This window comes from Dermacentor variabilis, chromosome 8 (genome assembly GCF_050947875.1).
Source record: "Dermacentor variabilis isolate Ectoservices chromosome 8, ASM5094787v1, whole genome shotgun sequence".
Lineage (NCBI taxonomy): Eukaryota > Metazoa > Arthropoda > Arachnida > Ixodida > Ixodidae > Dermacentor > Dermacentor variabilis.
In genome coordinates this window covers 91,832,532-91,849,640 of record NC_134575.1, presented here as the reverse complement: position 1 = coordinate 91,849,640, position 17,109 = coordinate 91,832,532, and the positions used below count along the sequence as shown (strand labels likewise).

At 44.9% G+C, this 17,109-nt stretch overlaps 1 protein-coding gene across 2 annotated transcripts in view; it reads right to left on the bottom strand.

Moving 5' to 3' along the window:
• Positions 1-15,180, bottom strand: part of LOC142590407 (transmembrane channel-like protein 6) — a 69,830-nt gene extending 54,650 nt beyond the window's left edge. The window contains exons 1-3 of one of the 2 annotated variants that reach the window (XM_075702491.1): positions 14,960-15,180; positions 9,895-9,969; positions 4,471-4,605 (exon numbers count right to left, since the gene is read on the bottom strand). In XM_075702491.1, the coding sequence (XP_075558606.1) occupies positions 4,471-4,605; positions 9,895-9,964 (205 nt within the window). In that variant the 5' untranslated portion in view covers positions 9,965-9,969; positions 14,960-15,180. The remainder of the gene's footprint in view (positions 1-4,470; positions 4,606-9,894; positions 9,970-14,959) is intronic. The other variant, XM_075702492.1, reaches the window with a different exon arrangement.
• Positions 15,181-17,109: the final 1,929 nt, after the last annotated feature.

The window sequence follows — 17,109 nt, the reverse complement described above, 5'->3', positions numbered from 1 at the left end:
AGCAGCATAACTCCTCCAGTCATTGGATTCGGACAACGACAGCGTCTCAACACATCGGTAGTGGATGCTGATAGATGTAAAGAACCCCCCACCGGCGCCTCCAAAGTTTGTTTTCACAGCCACACCTGGTATAAAGGTACCTGTGACAGAGGACGGGAACTGTGCGCAGTATTTTGAATTGTTTCGAAGGAATTAACTAATAGATCTTATTCTTCGTGAAAGCAACCGCTACACGTACCTGGTGGAAGGAATGTGGAGTAGCACTCTGCACTATTCTGTGCTTTGAAATGTACCACACCGAGTCTACAATTTATGGATCTGACATCCCTTGCCACAAGTTTGGGCCCCGCTTGTCACAGTGTTGCTTTTAAATTTCTAAAGAGACATTTTTTACAACAAGGACTACAGAAAGTCGGAGACTCTCTACTGTGCATGTGTCTATACTTTGCATGTGTCTAACAAATAAAGTGCTTTTAAGGATATTTTCTGGTTGTTTCAAGATACGTGGAATTACTTAGGCCAAAAAAGAAAATATTGGTATTTTTGTATTATTTTTGGCCACAAAACTCGGTAGGATAAGGGTTAAAGTTAAAGATAAGGGTTAAATTTGTAGAGTGAGTAACAACGTTAGGTAAGTTGTGCATGTCTGGTCCTGTGAATCATGACAATAGCTTATCGCTTGTCATCACCAATAACAGCAAAATCATCGGTGGTCTTGGAATCACTAACACTCATAAGATGCTAACACAAAAAGAAAACGAGGGTGTATGCAGGGGCGTTAATAAGCAACTAAATATTTTAATTAAGTAGGGCAGTTTGTTATTGCCTCATTGTAATGGGTCCCTCACTAGCCTAGTCAGCAATGGACCCACATGATTTTCAATTCATATTTTGTATCTATTAAAAGGTAAACAATAACATCATCATCATCACCATCATCATCATCATTATTATTATTATTATTATTATTATATGAAAAGGTTGTATGTTTGTTTAGAACTATTGAGAAGCTGCCTCCTAGTGATCAAACAAAAGGAAACTTCCAGCTGCTGTTTTTTCTGCTTGTGGGTTGTCATATCAGCCAAAGAATACCGGGGAAGTCGTAACGACATCAGCACAGTTTTGTTAACGCATAATAGACTTGGCAGAAATTGCGAAAAATTTAGCAGACCAATGTTCCCGGCTCAAGAGCAACTAGCAGGTGTGTGTGTGCAAAATGAAGCACTTTTCCTTTGGAAGCTGCCGAGCTGGCATTATTTGTTGCTGCTGCCTCGTCGGCACAGTTCTCACAGGCACGATTGGGAGCACGTGGTGGGCTCGACAGAGCGCATGTGGTGCAGGACGAAGGCCCCTTCCAATAGTCTCCAATCGGCTCTTGTCTTTTTGTCAGCTGACAGCATCTGGTGCCTGCAAGTTTTCTAATCTCCTTGTGTGCCACCTACTGTACAGACGCGTGTAAGGGCAGTACATTTTCTTTCTTCTAAATTTTTATAAGAAGTCGCCCTCACGTGGGACTGAACTTTTTGGCCAAAATTGTGCACACCGCAGATGTACCACTGCAACAGAGGTCAATGCGTAGCGCTCGCCATTTAACAGTGGCCCACGAAACTATGTAGAGCATGAAAATTTGCCGATTCTCACTTGCGCTGCATCAGGGCACTGACCACGACTTCTGTGTTGGAAATTTTTTTCCCAAATTTTGGGCAGTCAAGTTGGGGGTGCGGTCCTTACGCAAGTCTACACGATGATCTGGTTCCCTTGACAATGTTTCCTTTAACTTGGGAGCCAATAGAACATCAGTTATCTCCTTTACACATTACATGGCCTACGCAACTCCCTCACTTCCTCCTAATCTCAACTAGAACATTGGCGAACCCTGAATGCTCTCTGTTCCACACTGCTATCTTTTCGTCTCTTATCATTATGCCTATCATATTCCATAACATCACTTGTTGCGCAGGCCTTAGCTTCTTTGTCATTTTGCAAGTTGCAGCCTCTAAAGTTAGCCCTGGCAGAATATGCTGATTAAAAACTTTTCATTTCAAGCATAGTGGTAAGCTGTTGGTCACAGGTTGGTAACACCTGCTGTGTGTGTCCCAATCCATCTTTATTTGCCCAGAGAGTTGCTTCTAACGAGTAGGGTTCCCTGAGACTACTTGACCTGATCCTTAAACCAATCCATTTCCTTTACACTGCTCACTCTGTGCTTTCCTCAGTTTCCTTTCAAGCATTTCATTTTTTTTGTCCTCGAAATCAGCCTCCTGAGAGCTGCGTCTAAACAAGCCGCAGACTTTGCCTAGCTCTCACTATGAGCTGACACGGCAAGCCTGACACTACGTTTAGATGGTCAAGTTCTACCGTAAAATGGCCAGCTTACTCATCAGCCAAAGGTATTCAGGTGTGGGTAGTGTCATCGAGGTATCTGGGTAACACCCAAAACCTGGGTCACACAAATTTCGGTCCACAAAGCAAAAGCTAACGGGTGCACAGTTACAGAGAACTGCAATTACATGGGCAGCGCACTGACCGACATGCACTGCATTTTAGTGCACATGCTTGCGCAATGTGGTGCTCGAAACGGCGATGTTGTTGTCGCTCGCTGTTCAAGGTGTCTAGCGAACTGCCGCTCTTGACCAGCCGTGCTTCAGCCTGCGACACACTTCACCGTAATGCGCCTTCAATAGTCAGTAGCTGCCGTGCCGCCGTTACTTGTGAACCGGAATTCACCAGGTGGCGAGGCGTGGTCGTGCCTTGCGAAAAATTTCTCGTATACTCTAGCGCTGTTACAGACTGCATGTAATGCGATTCTCTCGCTGCCCCGACACACCCCAACATCCGCAATGAACTGTGTTTCGAGGCGATGTGAGAAAAGCGTGCCGTTCATCTGACCCGACTTGACCCATGGGCTTCCACTTCCCAAAACCATGATTTGGCTGTACGGGGTGCACTATATTTTGGGAGGCTTCAGATTAAATTTTGATGACGCGTTTTTACTGGGTACAAAAATCTGATACAGAACAAGTTTTTCTGCACCCTTCACCGGATTGGTACACTTTTTTTAAAGAAAGTGCAATAACTTCCTTAACCTGAAGCAGAATTCAAGGCTGGGATGGCATGGCATGGTGGCATAGTGCGACTATAGTCTGTTTCGTACAAAGCACACAATGCTGTGAATGCTAGAGAGACTTTTCCCACTGTTCGCATTTGCAACAACAACAAAAAAGTGAACCATGTACAAAAGAAAAAGCATATGCATCATGTAATTCTATGCAACATTGTCTCACACTTGTGCGCATCGCAATATGATGTATTTATTGCACGGAAAGCATCAAAGATCAGAACCTGTTTACCCTCAAATGAGTGGAGTGACATGTTTCCGCACTTGCGACTAAAACATTTTCGCATACTGGTAGCACAATGATGCACAAATAATACGTGACTTGACGAAACTGATAATGTATGAGTTGTCGTTGTGATATATTGATAAGGGGATAAGGGTAAGTTGTTAGTCAATAGTAAGTGTCCCAAATTAAATATAACTGCCCTATGAAATGTGGAGAGCCAGAATTGCATTATTAAATATGATATGCACTACTTGGGTAATGTGAATTTAGGTGAATATGCATGAGTAATGAACTGGAGTATGTGAATGCTCTACTTGAGTAGCTTCTGCAGCGCTACTGCTAAGTATGAATTAAAGTACAGTCACAGAAATTATGTGTGTGCACGTATGCACGCAAGCACATGCACACACACAAATATGTAGACAGCTCTTACTGTGGTTGCAGTGGGCATAAGATAGCAGTGGACATAAAATAGACTATATAACGGTTTCCAGCAAGCACGGACGTGAGCACAAGTAAGTAGAAACGGACAGGACAACGCTGGTTGACAGTGTTGTACTGTCCGTTTCTACTTACTTGTGCTCGCGTACGTACTTGCTGGAAACTGTTATATATGTTCACCATGCACCAACTGGCCCAGTAAACTACTCTAATAAAATTGATGATGAAGTTATTTTAATCGATGTGCACTTGTTCAAGTGGTTTGCCAATCACTCTGTGTACATTTTCCCAAGATAGGTTTGTGCAACTTCAGTCGTTTATACTGCAATGAACACATTCGTCGTCTTCCTTGCAACCTGTGAGCGCTGCAGCCGCAGGCTGCTGTCGCACTCCTTGCCTTTTGAAAGAGCTGTGCTAGCTGTACTAGTCTAGCCTTAGGCTAGGCCAGCGCAGCTGACTGGCTTAGTGCAGGTGACTAGACTAGCCAGCCGGCTGGCATGGCAGTGAAAGACATTCAAGCTTACCCTGACATTACCACATGTTGAGCCAACTCACTTGTCTTCAATTATGTTCTGCAATGCTCTCTTCTGGCTCCTTCCTTGCTCTATGCCTTGCCTTAACAGTTCTGAGACCTGTGAGATGCGACAGTTGCGTGCCAATCACATGGAAGCGCAGCGCCACTTGCCTAGATTCCGGGAAGGCAGCTGCCTGATGAGGTTGCGGGTGTGAAAGGGCACGCTTGGCCGTCGCACTTCGGTGCCATCCCCGCCAAGTCGAGACGGGTGGACGTAGCCATGCTCGTCTTCCTCGGCACTCTCCACTGCACAAAAAGGCCACACTTTCAATTGCAGGCCTTCGACAGCAGGTATAGATCATTTGATTGCAGCGCGTAAAGTCTCAAGAGAAACAAATTAACCTATGAAAAGAATCATGGTCTATGAGTTTAATGAGAGCAGCATTCCGGGCAAGTTGATAATCCATTACTCAAATGATATTGCGCAACAAAAAACGACACGGACGTAAGAGAAGACGACACACCAAGCGCAAGTTGGCGCTTGGTGTGTCGTCTCTTACGTCCGTGTCGTTTTTTGTTCCACAATATCATGTGAGTCTATGAGTTAACTGGCTAAATTATGAATTAACTTACTTATCATTCCCTATGCAAATAAAGAAATAAACAAACAAGCAAGTGAGAAAACAATCGACACATTCACTGTACTGGTAGGATGAAAAGCTTATGTAATGCGAGATCCAAGGAAAAGCAGAATATTTCCCGAGCCAGGGCACGCAGCCTGCATTCATTATATGCTTACGTGTACTGGCATACGTGACCAACATGATGTTGCACTGTATTAAGGCTGCATTACTATAGCTGTAGGCAAAAACTGGGCTGATATTGAACTTTTGAGAGTAATACTGAACCAACATCCTGTAAAATTTTTACTGTGCCTGTATATAAGTACATGTATAAAGTCGTGCACCATAAGAGAGAGAACGCAGAATTTGCTTTCAAACAATGATCACTCACGATGCGTGGAATGGAATCTCCGTCAAGTTGACAAGTAGCATGCAGCTTTCACTTTGGACAGCGAGTCTCTAAACACTTTTGTGCAGGCTGTGTGCGTCCAGCCACTAGGGCCTCTTTATGGAGATTGGCGTGTCCCTTTACATATTGCGTGAGAGAATACACAGAGCAGCCCACATATATGGAAGGAGGCACTCCACTCTCCTGCTGCTTCTCCTCGAGCACGGGGAGATTGTAAGCACTGCTTGATCGATTGGTTGACTGAATGGTTTACTCGGATTAATGTCCCCAAGCAACACACACGCTACGAGAAACTAGTAGAGAGCTCTGAATTAGTTTCGACCACCTGGAGTTCTTTAACCAGCAACCCAAGTGCAGTACATAAATGTTTTTGCCATGCTGGAATGTAGCTGCTGAAACATGGAATCGAATGCACAACCTGGTGCTGAGCAACAGAACAGCTCAGCCACTCAGCTACCGCATTGGGTACCTCCACCAAGGGCTAGGCAGTGGGTCTAGGTGGAGAACAGCTGAACAGTTCAGTAAAGTCAGTTCAAAGAAGCTGACCAATAATAAGAACTAAAAAACAAAGGAGACAGGAAAGGGCAAAGGTGACTCACAGTGCTTACTCAGTGCTCTGGTCTCCTCTGTGCAATTTTTTTTTGCACTGTCCTCCTTTATGATCTGTAGATCTGTGCAACCAACTTGCACTAGTATACACTTTAGCCAGGCAATGTGACACAGTCTAAGGCGTGGCTGCGAAATGTAGTCCACAAGTACTGATGTGGACAAGATGAAGGGCGGGGTGAGGTGCACTGGGACTGAAATCTAGGCAAGTTCTTGCTGTGCATCCAATGAGTGGAATAATAGCGCAACAGACTCTTGAGACTTGAAATGACATGGCTGTATCGCCAGCTCAGTTCTTAGACCTGCACAACGACATGTTTATCCACTCAAAGCTTCGCCTCTTTCACTATTGAATTCTGGTTCACAGTCTACAGCAAATCAAGGTAGCCAAACAAACGGTGTGAATGAACACCCTACTGAAGCCTAGCTTCCACAAAAGTAAAAAAAAAATAAGAAAAAGTAATTAGAAGCAATACATTGCCAAATGAATATGCAGATAGAATAAGCAAATGACAAATTGAACATACACAGAAGCACCCGAGAATACCCAGAAAAAAAAAAAGAAGGAGGAGAAGAAATAAAATGAATAGGTTGACATTAGCACTACATAACATCTGATTCATTTACATAAAGTTATCTAATTTATTCCCATCATTGGAAACATTTTATTTTTATTTAAGAGGCCCCAAACGAGGCAAGATGGGAACCTGCCTGCCTCCCTTGCTCACCCTGCCAACCTCAAACTGCCCAGCGAGTCAAAGAACAATTTGCATTAATAAAGTGCAGCCTGACGACTTGAGATTATGTGGGCAGTCACGCTCACTAGTGGAGAGCCACACATTCCACCAAATTAAATGTCATGAAGATACACATCAATATAGCGCTTGATATAATTTTCACATTGACTTCTGTTTTCTAAGGAGTGCGCTGGTAGCCAGAGAGTGCTCACATAATTGTGCAAAGCAGTCACTCCTACATTACACCCAGACAAGCCGGAAAGGTGGCTGATGAACTTGAACTCAGTCAAGCCACTGGCTGAACTGGGAATAGTACCGGAACGCACAAAACTTCCCACACCTCTCAGGCCTGTTTTGATAAATGCAACCCTGGACAAAGAGTTCTGTTAACTGAAGTGAATTTCTTCATCTTCCAGAACACCGAAAATGACAAAAAGAATGGGATACCTGTGAAATTGTCATCAAGAAACTTGTGACACTTCATACCTACAGCTATATAAAAAGTTATAGAAAAATTCTAAAAAAACTAAATTCTAGAATTTTTCGTACCAAAATTATTATATAATCATGAGCCCTACCGTACTGAGACTCCGGATTAATTTTGACCATCTGAGTTCCTTTAAGGTGCACCTAAATATACCGTATATACTTGTGCAAGGGCTGCACCCTCACTTTGGAGGGCAAAATTTTGGGAAAATATACAAGACATCTCACTGGAGAGTGCAGTTCCGTTGCTGCCATATGATGCTAAAAGACATGTTTTTTGCCGCAATTGAACACACACAAAACGAAGACACATAAAGACTTTATGGAAGACATAATGACAGACAAAAGGAAGACATAAAGACTGCCTTTATGTGTCTTCCTTTTGTGTGTGTTCAATTGCGGCAAAAAACATGTCTTTTAGCAAGCACCAACTAGGCCAACAAGCAGTTCTGTTGCAACATATGATGCTAGCAGTTTTTTCGGCAACACTGCTCAGGCCGGTGCCACGGCACCATTATTTCTTTGTGTGGTGCATTGTCTCGGCTGTGTTGGCAGTGTTTCCAGTCGAATTGACAGCCTTTCGCCTCTAGAGAAGGAAGCCCTGTTTGGGTCAGCGTTGGTCAGGGACGACGGCTTGGCATCTGAGGCCATTTACTGCAGCGTTATGTCACTTGTGCCTCTCTTGCGAAAACAGTACAAACCTTTAGCGGGCCGTCATCGACCTGATTCATGTAAGGGCCGCACCCAACCTGGATTCTAGAAAAAGAAGCCCTTACGCGAGTATATACGGTAAGTATACGAGCACCTTTTGCGTTTTGACTTCGCTGAAATGCAACCGCTGCGGCTGGGAATAAAACCCATGACGGGGTGCGCTCCTATTGGCTGTTGTAGATTTGAATTGCTGATGAACCTCTCTCGCACACATTTGCGCAGCAGGGAGCTGCGCATTCTGACCAACGTGATTGACGATTGTGGCAGCTTACTTTTTTATCTGCTGAGCCCCAAAGGAATCAAGTTTTGAACGGCCCACGTGTACAGAAGACCACGAAATGCGTGGAAAAGAAGTGAAGCCTTTCATGGAAAAGAAGTGAAGGCGCGTCCGTGAGCGGTGGTTAAGGTGCGCCTGCGAGCGATGGTGACGGCGCGTCCGCATGTGGTGACGGCAACGTGACATCGGTGGAGCAGTTTTCGCGTCACATATGAAAGTTCGGATTTCCGCTCCAACTCTCTGTAATAAAAAAGGTTGTGCAGCGAGACAAGAGCAGACGTTTTGAAGGCGCTTTCATCTATCTCTGCACAACGGATGGATGCACGATGAACAAAAAGGCAACTAAGGTGCATGAAACTGCTACAAGAAAGCGAAGAACTACATAAAAATGCAAAGGAAATGTGTCCTCACAGGCAAAGGACTACATCCCAGGCAGGTTTTAGGTGCTCAAAGTAAAGATTTAAATGTTTACAACAAATGAAAGTTTGAGCTACGTTTTCTAAGCTTTAATTTTTTGTGCAGTTGCTTTCAGTCATCTCGGTGCCATTTCCCAATGAATGAAGACAAAATCATTCTGCCTTTTGCACTTAGATCCTGATACATTGATAAGTGCAATAAAGCTGTCCATTTTTAACTGCCACTCATAAAAAATTTATAATGGTTTTTTTGCAAAAGTCTTAAGACAGTATGCATAGGAAAGTTTAAAAAATATTTTAATTCTCATTTCGGCATTTGAAAAATAAACAAATAGCTTTATTGCACAGAATGGTCCTTTGTGAACATGGGGATACGAAAATCTTGGCGAACTTATGGGTAATTAATTAATTAAGGGATGACCATTAGAGGCTGTCAATTGTAGCTCAAAAACTATAAAAGATATAACTAATTTCAGTTACGATATCAGCATAAAAAATCACACCTGCATGCCAAATTCACCAATTTATTCCCATAAATAAAAAAAAGAGTTTTCATTGCCACATCCCCCCTTAAAGGGGCCCTGATATACTTTTTGAACATAGTAAGAAAACGTTGCTCATATGTCTTAGACGCTGCTGTGAGCACGTGAGCCAAATATTACTGCACTGCGTGCAGCAGGGAATTAACAATCTCATGTTAAGAACGGTGAAAATCGCTTCGCTCCCGAAATGTCGTCATGGAGTGTCATTGAAAGCAGCTGGCCCACCAACGATAGTGGCTGATTTTGTAATCGCCAGAAATGCACAATTGCCAATGTTGAGTTAAATAAGTGAAAAATACATATATGTGCGATCTAAAAAAAAAAAGACAAAGAAATAATTTCATCTTCGCACTGTGCGTAGCTATGTCAGTGGCACGTGGCCTCCGAGATGGCAGCGGCGTGCTGCGTCAACGTTTTTAGATTCGTTTAAGATTTTTAGATTTAGAAGAATGTTGTGCTGCGTAGCGTAGAGTACCGCGGCCACCACAGGGTGCCGCGATGAGCCCTTTCACCGCATTTCACCGCCGTGACACTCAGTTTTTGGGGGCGGCTTTGCTCTCTTGCCTTCTCCACCGTGTCGCTTCCAGCGCGCTAGCAGAGACGAAAGGAGAGAGAAAGCCGGGTATCGGTGTGATAACTCCGCTCATAGTTGAAGGATAACAAACTGTAACCCCTGGCACGAGGACCAACGCTGTGATCTGATGAACAGCAAAAGATTAGACCCTTGCAACTGTGCGTGATGAGAACTAAGGGCAGCCTGAGCTGTAGGAGTGTGTTTATGCACTTACATGCTTCCAACTGGAAGGCGTCCGACGGGTGTCCAGGTCTTCCATTCTCCCTCGCACCCCGGCCTGCCATGATGGCTGCACAGATGCCAACAAAGTGTCAATCACTCACAAATGGGCAGCCGATTTACTTGACATTTCCTGTCTTGTAGATTTTATACATAAATTCTTGCACAATGAAAGTTGGGTCAATAGCCAAACCCGAGCAGGCTTAATGAAAGCAGCACATGCAACAGACCTTAGATATACAGCCATGCTCGGAGCGACATATTTTTTCATGTTCAGCATTTATTAGAAAATAACGAAAATAAATAAATAAGAAAAGATTAAATAAAACCAACAATTCTACAGTTGAGGCCGTGCAACATAACTATACAAACCATGCCAGGCCAGCCCAGACTTTTAGCCGAGATGAGCTCTGTTTGTATGTAATTTTTTTAAATTGTCACTTTGATCTTAATAACACCAGCAGAGCATAAACATAATGCTTCACCTTTCAAATACTGCAGGGTTATTATTTTACATAATAGTTAAGCTATCATGCTAAAGTGACAAAAAAAATTGTTTAGGTGGGCATTTTTAAAACTATATTTGCATTTCTTTGGTTAAAAAAATTGAATACTATTGGATCTTGAACTTATCTTTTTTTTATTCATTTATCAATTCAATGCACACACTATAGCACTGGTGTGTTAAGAGTGACTTTGCAGGTTTTAAAGTACTTTTCTAAACTTGGGACATTCTAGCACAGAAAAAGCTCTCAGAACTTGCTGGGGAAAGTGTCCAGTTCTTTTAGAATGCAATGTCATCTTTGTTTGCTATCAAGAGAGATAGAGAGAAAGAGAAGAAATTATTTCGAGAAAAGCAGTGAAGTCGACTGCTGCAACTCTGTCTCTGGCCCGCTACTCTGTGTTGGAGAAAGAGGGAAGGAAAAAGACAGAAAAGGAGCGCAGATGACGATCATAGTATACACTGAACTGTTTGCATGATGTGCACATGTGTTTTGCATGCACACGTCACCCATGTAACAATATGCAAGTGCCTGTCACGTAGTTCTGTAGCCTGGTGGTGAGGCTGCTCTTTGCTAAAAATGTCAAGAGCAAAGGGATCAAAGGTAAGCATTCAGCAGAGATGTGCTGGCTTGGGGACAACTGAATAAATGAGTGAGAAAACTCCAACCAAAATTTTACTGCTGTTTTATGGCCCTAGAATCTTCTGCCCCAAAAGGGGTCTATTGTCCAAACCAGACAATGTGGTGTTAGGTGTCCGACATTCTGTGCAGTAATTGGGGCAGCCACGGGGGATGTGTGAGATCACCTATGGGGTATCACATGCTGGACTGTTGGGGTCATTCCTTGCTGTAAACATTTATGACATTACGGAGTACTGGTATGGGAACATATTTGATTTTTTGCTTATTTTTTGACTTACTGAGCCTGATTTGGTTAACCTTAATTGTGTATCTAATGATTCCAGTAGGAATCAATGTTTTGTAGAATATATGCGACATTAAATAGAAATGGCTATTTTCAGAAACGTGAGTGCCAGCAATGCTAACCAAATAACTTGCCGACTTTTTGCCACACACACACAAACACACACACACACACACACACACACACACACACACACACACACACACACACACACACACACACACACGCACACACGCACACACACACACACACACAAACGCATGCACGCACGCACGCACACACACAGCTCTCTTGTGAATTTCACAAATTTCATGCGTTGCATCACACTGACATTACGGCTCTGCATTCTATTTTTGCAGCCTGCTGCCTAATGCATAAAACCAGCCTCAGGTTGAACAAAAATGCTCTTCCAAGTCATCTTGTTGTCTTATTTCATACCATTATGATTGTGAATTAAGATGTTTGAAGAACAACATGGTACTTACAAAACATTGAGTTGTTGACAGTTTATGAGAAAAATGTTCCAATTCATTGCCAGTAACTTCAGTGGGACTTTTCTTCTTCTTTATTTTCTCCTCACATTTGATGTTCAGATGTACGTTACATAGTATTTTCTAATTTCTTGATATAGCATATTTCCCCAGTCCAACTTAACCAAAATATTCCTCTTAGGTGTTCCTTCACTCTCCCCTAGGTCCCATGAAAAAGTTTGGTAATACTTTAAGAGTTGCAAAGGACAATTGTGGGAGTGTGATACCACAAGGTTTTCTTAAAAACGCATTTATATGCTGTTTCATACTTAGCAGGCAAAGGCTGCAGAGGTACCGTAAGTAGTGCGATCAACAAAAGTCTCACTATGCCTTGTTTGCAGTGTAGTTGTATCTTTATATGTGATGCTTTCTGTGGAATAACTACGTCACATATTACGACTAGAACTTGAGGACATAAGGTTAAGTCAAATAGCAAATTATTTGTGCACCCTTGCACTTGCCCTGTACACGGCATACCACGTTTTCTTTGTGAGTGCAAGCATTGGGCTGTGGCTGCTAGCGGCATAAATGTGTAACTATACGTGTTTGCTGGCAAACCAGCTCTGTGACGTCTTTCATGTAATATTTATGTCACATTTTGCAGCATGAAAGTTTGAGACATAATCTAACCTTGATGTAAATGATGTGTACTTGCACGTTAATTCCACATATTATGCACTATTTTTTTTTTATTGCGAATGCAAGCAATGACAGTAGTCTTTCTATAAGCTTTTGGAGTGTTGCCTCCTATGTATGGAACGGAGTATGGTAGTGGCCGAGAGAGAAGCAAACGTGTGTCGTAAAGCGAGTGCCGTGAGGAAGCTGCCCTCCCCGTGCAAATGCTCTCTCTGGTCGCCGACACTAGAGCCCGCAAGAGATCTTGCTCCTGCCTTCTCGCATACTAGAGCAGAGGGATCACTTCCTTCTTTTGTTGCATCCCCAGTCCCTACAACTCCCGCATCCTTTCTTCTCTTTCCCTTCGCTTCGTGCTGCATTTCCAGAAGTTGTGTGCCCTCTGTGCTTCACAAGAATGCCCACGTTTCAGCACTGCTGCTGGCTATTGGTGCGCTGAATGTGGCGTGTGTGTAGCTGCATCTCCGTCAATGTGACAGTAGCGAGCGACACATTTCAGCACATCACAACAATCACTATGCAACAGCTGTGACATGTGGCACATTCCTGTTCATTTGAAAGAAGCTGCAACCTACATATGGTGATGTGCGTTCTGCTGGTAAGTGGAGAACGTACACCCGCAGCTGTATCTCTCACCCTCAATGCCGTCTGCCAGCGTTACAGGTACCACACGAGACGACTCACCCCGTCCCGTACTATTTTCCTGTCACACCAATGTCGTTCGCCTTCCTAATGTTGTTCCTAATGCGTTATCGCCATTCACATTAATGTGGTCCACTAGAAATGTGATATGGCGCTCCACTTGTTGCATTCACGTAAATGCCGCTTATGGCACGGAAGACCCATTGCATGTGACGTTATTCCCTTGCTTCCCCAGTGGCTCCTTCACGATCAGGAGAGTAGGCTGCTGCCTGATATCTTTAGCTGTTTTCACAGCATCTTAGCCGTTTTTGCAATACCTTGCTGACATGATTGTAACTATGGGATATGTGCAACGCGATTGCCTGCTTGCAGTGCCTGCACATAGTGGTGGGTCTTTCAAGCACGTGACCACAACATCTAGCAAAATTAACAGCATGTGAGGAATACTGATTACGGATGATCTTGAGCTGTTGGCTGGTAAATGTCTTCACTGAAGTATCACTGTCATCGTGATTTTTGCTCCGACGGTACAGTTAGTATACCCAAATTTTTGTGAATGTTGCATTCATGAACAAATGCTGTGAAAACAGTCTTGAATTGATGTGAGCGCAACAAGTAAAGATATCCGAGGTTTGCTGACTGTGCTTGTTGCTACTGTTTTCATCTATTTCTTGCATTGTTTCCTGGGCACAACCTTGTGCAATGAATAGTTCTACTCTTCTCATTTATCTGTTCGAGTGACACCTCTGCACCTGGAAAAGCTTTCTTCCACAGAAGGGGAACAGGTCTAGTACTTATCCCAGGTTTTCGTGGGCTAATCTTGTAAAAACAATGTTTGAGACTTGCAGAGCTATATGCGCTATTGAGGAACCAAACCTCAGGTTTAGCAGTGAATCAGCCTAGGCACCGTGCCAGACCAGCAGGTATTCACAGCAGCCTCATTTGCGTAGTTACATGCGGCACGGAGAGTAGCATTCCTACAAACACCGAACTCATGTATTCCAGGAGACTAGAAAGTACAGAATGTGTCAACGTGGGTGCAAATTGGACCACAGCGGTGTCAGCCAGCTTTGACTTATTTGAGCACAATCAAAGTTTGATAAGCGGTTAGGTTCTCAGGCACGGGACAGACTTAAAATCTAGCGTGCTTGACGATAAGCGCGTAGCAGCACCGCTCGAACTGCCCTGACAAAAGAACAACCGATAGTACTGGCGTCGAGGGCACATCCGTTTATCCACTGAACAATGATCACGTTCAAGGAGACCCGATATCGCTGGGTTTATCGGAGCGTATAGGCACTAATCGCGCATGGGTTCTGCCGAACTTGCACACCGCTGCGCAAGTTCGACGCAAAGCCACACCCGGAGAGCATCCTACAGCTGTGTCACTGGCGCATTCTGAGATTTCGGTCAGAAAAACTGCGATCACGTAAACAGCAAACTCACCCGCGCGCGTTTCCACGCAGTCGCTTTATTTTTAGCCGCGGCGTGACATCACAAAATATTGCGAACAAGAACGAAAGCTGTGCATTACGCGCACATAGGAAACATATAGTAGTCCGCAGGGGAATCGATAAGGTAACAGTTAACTTAAGCCAGGAGGTTTCTATGACGTAATAAGAAAACCACTGGCAATTTTGACACGCGGAGGCGGCTGTGACGAAACTATGGATGGAACAGTTCTCGACGACCCTAAAGCAGATGGCCGGGCCACATGGCTGAGAGCAAGACAGCCTTGCAAAGCAAGGCCGCAAGCTCGCAGCGGCTATAAAAGTTTTATTTTCAGCAACGCGCAAATAAGGACGCAACAGCGGGAGTGCCACTGACCTGTGTTGGAAAAATTGGTGCTGGTAGCTGTGCCACTGGGCCGAGGAGTCACCGGCGGCGTCTCATAACTACCTGGAACAATCCTGCACTCTCACATCAATTGTTCTCGCGCCGAGAAAAGATCAGTCAGCGACTCGGCCATCCTGTCATAACGGCACAGGGAACAGGCGAAACCAACCAATGCACCAAGCAGACCAAGCGAGTTCGCTGCCGTTATTTCGACGGGAGCCGTGAGAACATTATTTTCACGCAGAGAGACGCGGATGTTATCTCGACGGGGACTGCGCAACGAGTGCGTATAGCGGGAAATTTAAGAACGCTTTTAAGAGGTAATTACGGACGGACGGACGGAAAAAACTTTAATGGAAAAAGGACCTGCGAGGTTGCCAGCCCGGGCTCAGGCCACCCGGGCATTGTGTGCGGTGAGGCATAGCCTTTCCACCGCTGCCCGGGCCCGCTGGATAGCCCATAATTGGTCGTGTAGTTCTGAGCTAGTCAGAGCGCTTAGCCATCGCTCCTCGAGAAGGTCCGGTTCTATCTTGTCCTCTACGTATACTGAACTGATCTGTGTGCACTTCCACAAGATGTGTGCCATGTCTGCGTGTTCATGTTTGCAGAGCTTGCAGCTTGCGTCTGGATATTGTGTTGAATTTATTCTGTTTAAGTGTACTGGGTTTTGGAACGTTCTGGTTTGCAATCTTCTCCAATCTGTTTCTTGAGACCTGTCGAGTTGTTTGTGGGGTTGTGGGTATGCTTCTCTTTGTTTCGTGTAGTGTGTCAGTATGTCGTGGTACGTGACCAGTCTGTCCCTGGTAATTACGGACGGACGGAAAAAACTTTAATGGAAAAAGGACCTGCGAGGTTGCCAGCCCGGGCTCAGGCCACCCGGGCATTGTGTGCGGTGAGGCATAGCCTTTCCACCGCTGCCCGGGCCCGCTGGATAGCCCATAATTGGTCGTGTAGTTCTGAGCTAGTCAGGGCGCTTAGCCATCGCTCCTCGAGAAGGTCCGGTTCTATCTTGTCCTCTACGTATACTGAACTGATCTGTGTGCACTGCCACAAGATGTGTGCCATGTCTGCGTGTTCATGTTTGCAGAGCTTGCAGCTTGCGTCTGGATATTGTGTTGAATTTATTCTGTTTAAGTGGACTGGGTTTTGGAACGTTCTGGTTTGCAATCTTCTCCAATCTGTTTCTTGCGACCTGTCGAGTTGTTTGTGGGGTTGTGGGTATGCTTCTCTTTGTTTCGTGTAGTGTGTCAGTATGTCGTGGTACGTGACCAGTCTGTCCCTGTCGTCTTTTATTGCTTCTTCGTCGTCGTCGCCTCCTCCGTCTTCTCCATCGCCTCCGCCGCAATCCTTCTCCCTTCCCCGGGGGTTGCGGGGTGTTGGGCCGTCACTGTCCGTGCCGCGGTGGGTTAGTTTTCGCGCGACTCGGTGGGCCTTCTCGTTGAGGTTGGGAGGGGCATTCATGGTAACTTCTCCCATATGTGCCGGGATCCATTTGAGGTATTTGGGTGTAATTGTGCCGTTCTTAAAGTCTTCTGCTCTGTGGTTCAGGATTTTGGCCGCCTCGGTGGAGACCCAGCCCTTTGTGAAATTCCTAATAGCCGTCTTGGAGTCGCTGATTATTGTTCTGTATTGTTGCCGACCGCTGATTATAGCCAATGCGATTGCCGTTTCTTCCGCTGCCTCCGACGATCTAGTCCTTACGGAGCCCGCAGTCACGGTCTTTCCTTTCGTGCATACGACCGCCATTGCGAAGAGGGAGTTACCTTTGTCAGCGCCGACACCACCATTGTCGTCCCTGTGTCGGGGGTACCGCGCGGCGTCTACGAAGAGCACCCCCTCCCGCGCGCCGTGGTTTTTGAGAATCGTTTTCGTGCGGCATTTTCTTCTCTCGACATTGTGCACGGGGTGCATGTTCTTCGGGATATTTTCCGTGTTGATTGCGGCTCGGACGTCTGGGTGAATCTGCATCTTGGGGCCGTTCATTCCGCGGTAGTTTATGCCGATCTTTTCCATGATTTCTCTGCCCGCCTTGGTTCCGGAGAGTCTTTCGAGTTGCGCTATTCTCTGTGCCTCTGCGATCTCCTCCAGCGTGTTATGCACTCCGAGTTGTAGTAACCTTTCGTTTCTTGTGTATCGGGGGA